The sequence below is a fragment of the Pteropus vampyrus genome, unplaced genomic scaffold, assembly GCF_000151845.1.
Source record: "Pteropus vampyrus isolate Shadow unplaced genomic scaffold, Pvam_2.0 Scaffold52, whole genome shotgun sequence".
Taxonomy (NCBI): domain Eukaryota; kingdom Metazoa; phylum Chordata; class Mammalia; order Chiroptera; family Pteropodidae; genus Pteropus; species Pteropus vampyrus.
Window position 1 is genome coordinate 192,783 of NW_011888833.1, and position 4,985 is coordinate 197,767.

The 4,985-nt window shown below is 51.0% G+C and overlaps 1 protein-coding gene across 1 annotated transcript in view; it reads right to left on the reverse strand.

Annotated features, from left to right (window-relative positions):
• Positions 1-2,055: 2,055 nt before the first annotated feature.
• Positions 2,056-4,985, reverse strand: part of TEX26 (testis expressed 26) — a 19,850-nt gene continuing 16,920 nt past the window's right edge. The window contains exons 6-7 of the mRNA XM_011360228.1: positions 3,663-3,839; positions 2,056-2,135 (exon numbers count right to left, since the gene is read on the reverse strand). Of these exons, the coding sequence (XP_011358530.1) occupies positions 2,056-2,135; positions 3,663-3,839 (257 nt within the window). The remainder of the gene's footprint in view (positions 2,136-3,662; positions 3,840-4,985) is intronic.

Below are 4,985 nucleotides of genomic sequence, written 5' to 3' on the forward strand. Positions count from 1 at the left end.
ACTATGGGGCGCCAGTCCCGGGCTGTCTAGGGGACTGGGGAGCAGGCAAGCTAAGAAGGAACCAAAGGTTAGACTTGCCCCAAAGCTACCTTGTCAGGTCACAGGCCACGTCTCAACTGTCTGGGAAGAAAGCCCAACTGGAGGGCAGTGTCCCTGTGAAGGATCAGGTTACCGGGGCATCGAGAAGGGAGCTACTGAGTGGGAGCACTCTGAGGGTCCTTAGCTCGCTCTTGGGGGGCACTGCTAAGGCTCCAACTGAGAACGACACGCAGACAAGAGACAGAGGCCCCGGCAGCTGGCGTGGTTCCCGGGCCCGCAGAGAAGGGACGGCTCCATCCATGTGTGAGCCCCGGGCGGATGGGAGCGTCTGCTTCCCGAGGACAGAAATACTCAGTCTACGGGTCAACCAGACGTGGCTCCAGGAGGGAGAAAGGCGGGTGTGACACTCAGGTGTCGCTTCCTATGGGATCCAAGGCCGGGAGAGGCGTGGAGAGCAGGCTTGGGCCCCGCACCCTTCTGCTCTGCCTCCTGGGAGATCTGAGCAGCAGACCTCGAGGAACCCTCAGTGTCCTGGGTTGTCACACTGGCCCAGGAGCATCTGTTAAGAGCAGTGAAGCGCCGAGTGGGAAACACAGACTCTTGCTTCTGCCTCAGAGCGAGGCGTGACATCCGCTCTGTGACACCTGTGGCTAGAGGCTCCTTGAGACCCAGCATTTGAGCTCCGTCAGGTACCTTTGGGGCATCGGCCCTCAGTCTGAAGGCGGAAGACACTTCTTTCTCCCAACACACACACACGCACACATGCATACATACACACACATGCACACATGTGCACACACCTGCACACATGTGTGTGCACACACTCACACACATGCATGCACACACATGCACACAGGCACACACACACACACACATACACTTCCTCTTATCCCCAGCACAGTTTCAGTCTTGTGTGGGGCAGGAGATCCAAGAATGAAAAAGCCTTTCAGCAAGGATTTCAGAGGAGCGGGCTCTTCCGATGGTGGCTGGGGATGGAGATGGACATGCAGAGCAGTGGGGGGGATGCTACCGAGGAGCTGGTGGCAGTTCTGAGCTCATCGAGCCTGAACACGGGGCACAAAACCAGGCAGAGACCCCCACATAGCCTAGAGCACAGGTGGTTGCAGAAGATGGTGCACTCGCCGTAGGGAGAAATACAAACCTCTATTCTGTTTGCTTTTTAACCCTCCTTCAACATGGCGCAGGTTTTGCAATATCCACAGTGCATTAGTTCAGCGGCGCGTGGATGTACTTTATAGACGTCTGCACTGGGGCGCGTGCTCAGCGCTGAGGGGGTGACAGGGCGCCGTCACCAGCGTCTGGTGCGGACGGGCAGCCGTCGGAAGAGTCTGCTTTCCTGTCGTCTGCCTCTTATTCTCTGCGTTGCTGCTTTACGCACGCTCGGGCTGACCGGGGGTCCCCAAGCTACCCGCACGCCGGTTCCGCCACTAAGCCTAAACCCGGGGCAAGTCCCTGTCATGTTTGGGAACCTGGGAATGGCACCTGCTCTCCGAGGATGGGCTACGTGGAGATTCCCGTGTATCCTAAAGCCTGTCACACGAAAGCACCACCAACCACGGAATAAAGACGACAGCGGATAAGACAAAACTGTGAGAGCGTGAGAACAGCCACTGGAGAAACCCATTAACTGTAAGAAAAAGTCAAACCCGGGACCACAGGGCCGCAGGCAGGTGAGGTCGAAAATGAATGAGAAGCTGCATTTTTCTTTTTAAAAAGTGGGCATGTAGTCCCTGGGGCTTGTTTTCAGGAAAAAAAAATTATTTTCAGTGGGTTGAGGTTTGCACAAAAACTATGGATTTTTTTTTTTTTTTGAGGCAATATTTTTCTTTTTCATGAGTATTTGACTCCAGTGGCTGGAAGTTGGAACAATTTCTACTTGGCCCAAAGCAGTGTATCGTGACCTGTAAATTCATTCCCTCGTAACTCGAGACCTCGTCTTACCTTCCTGGGAAACACTCCGCAGGTACACTGTGACTCGGGAGGGATGAAGTGACTTCAAGCTCCTACAGAATCCAGGCGGGCTTTGCCATAATCGTTCTGGTACGTAGTCTGCTTCTTCGTGGGCTCCCCAGGGACTAGGGGACATAAGGGAAGGAAAGGCTCGGAGCAGAGAACTCCCGCCCTTATTTGTTGAGGACGGCCCGGCCCGTGAGCCCAGCCTGGCACGCACGCAGCAGCCTTTAAGGGAAGGGGGTTGGAGGGGGAGGCGCTGCTGTCGGGCGGGGGGCGGGGGTGGGGATTGGAGATGATGATGGCCAAGAGGTTGCGTCTGATCCCCGTTTTCAGAGAAGTTGTTCTCCCTGGAGCCCGCTCTCCTGCAGGTCAGCGGGCCAGGACGGCAGGCTTCGCTCCCCGCTTCGTAAACAAAGGCCCTCTCCTTTCGTGTCACATCCTGGGCAGACCTGGCTGCGTGTGCTCCGGGGCCTCCCCCAGGGACCCAGGTGTCTTGGGACGGGCGGTTAGGAAGAAGGCTGGCAGCATCACTGCACGTGCAGACTAATGGGGGTGTGTGGGGGGCAGGCAGGACCCAATCACTTAGATCTCATCCTGATTGTTGCTCGTTTTACATGGGTCCTGATGGTTGTGGAATTATCCTTAAAAAAGTAAAGACGGTGTGAGAACTTGTCCAGTCTTTGTAAACCTTAAGGACGCCTTAAATACTGCTTTCAGTTCTGGGTGTCTCCTGTCAAAGGACCACCAGCCAGACGAAAGGGCCGAGCTGGGGAGGGGACTGGACACCACATCTGAGAAGCGTGTTGGTAGAATCCGGAAATGCTTTCAGTGGAGGAAACTTAGAAGGCATATACTAAGGTTTTCACAGGATGATAGATGTAGACGGGTTAACTTCTGGGAAGAAGAGAGCCCAAGGCCAGAAGTCGAGCAAGGAAGAGCTGAACCATCTAAGAAAGAAGGCATCATCTTGGGGAGAGGCGCTCCTCTGAAGAGCTTGAGCAGGAAGGATATCACCCCTTGGCAAGGATGGGACAAGGTGACTCACGCGTGACGCGAGGACCTAGACCAGGTTAACTTCTTGGCTACCTTCTAACTCCAAGATGCTAAGCTTCCATTCTGTGACTTCTCTCTAAAGTATTACTTGGTCCCCACTCCACGTCGGGGAACAATCGCTATCTCAGACTGACACCCCATTATCCTCTTTGCCTGTGGCTTGGAGGTGGCTGGGTCACGGAACTTTCAAAAACTTTTCTGTTGAAAACAACAGGAGTCTCGATGGCAAAAAAATGACTCAGAATGAGTGCTAAATCTGAGGGTACGCCTTGTGGATAAACTTTCAGCGAATAATGGACAAGACCAGTTTGATCCCCACCTAATCTCTTCCCCTTTCATTTTATAAGCAAGGATGGGGGTCCCCCAATCCCAACACTGGCCCCTCCCAGGTGGAGGATGTACTCATTTCTCACCACGAGCTATCCGTTCTCTTCCGAGACTCACTCCCTGAGTCTGAGGCTAAGCGCAAAGAGGCATCGTTTTAATTCCACATGGGGGTCGCTGGCAGTCTCCACGATTCTCATCAAGGTCTGGAGGAATCTTGGAGCAAGGAATGGAATCTACAAAGTTGCTTTAAAAGCCACAGGTGTACTCACCTGGACCATGAGAAGCCATTGGGAGGCTCGAGGAACATCTGTATTTGAACCCCAAATCCTGAAACTCAGGAATTTTAGCTGGAACTTGGTAATTCCGTCGAAATTCAGTGTCTGCGGGGTGCGGAAGTACCTTTTTCCATTCCGGAAACATCTGGGAACTTTGCTTAATCTTCTGAGCTGGGGAGGGGGTAGAAACCGAAAGAAACACTTATTCCCTGTAAGCTATTTCTAAATCGCATCATATTTCCATTCCATTTTGCTTCTGGCAGTAGCTTCCAATTGATCACACCAAAACCCATTCTTTTTGTATCGAGAGGTATGGTCAGGGTACTTTTTAAGGATATTTCAACCAAGAAATCATTTTCTGCTTTATCGGGCACAGGAAGTACATGCTCAAGGGGCTAGAAGCAGTTACTAAATATATCGTGTGTCAGTTAAAGGCACTAGTTTGCTCTGCTCTGTGGACACAGAAGGTACTTCTCACTCCAGCAAGCTGGCCTCGTCCGTGGGGCAGGGGCAGGCAGCAGAGCAAGAGAATTTAGATAGGGCCAGGTCACCGTATAGAACATAGGACACCAGTTCCATCTGAATTTCAGATAAATAGCGAATCATTTTTCAGTGTAAGATTGTGCAGGTACTCGTTATTCGTCTACGATATATTGTTATTCAAATTTAACGGGGCACTCGGTATTTTTATTTGCTGTGTCTGGCAGACCTAGGTGAGACAGTGCATATCATCCCTATCACCTGGAGAAGAACCCCACAGAGCTTGTCCCTTACTGATGGAGGGTTAGGTAACTCCATTGTCACCAGTGGATAATAGCTCTATCGTTTCTTTGAAATAACTGCTAAAAAAAATCCATCAGATTTATAATCATTAAATATTTATTAAGTACTGACTAGATGCCAGGATCCACAAGCACCACCAGATTACAGAAGAGAGAGTCATGGGCATCTCACTTAGACGGGGTTTACCCTTAATTCTTGCTTCGAAGTGTAGGTTCAGAGGCACATCGTACGACCCCAGCTTTATTCAGGATGCAGATGTTGAAAATGCGGATTTCACGAACAACGTCTGAACGGTGCCAATTACTATGACATCAAACTCAGGGTGAATTACTAGGACACCAGATTCTAGGTCTTTTCAAAGTAAAATCAAATGTACATTGTAAATCAAACAATATGTGATGTCATCTACTGTCACCCAAGAGCATTTTATCAGTGATTTTTAAAAAATGATCTTTGTGTAGATCCGCATGCTCTTAATTTAGATGACTCAGGACGAGAGGGCGTGGGTGATGATGATGAACCTGTAAACTGCCC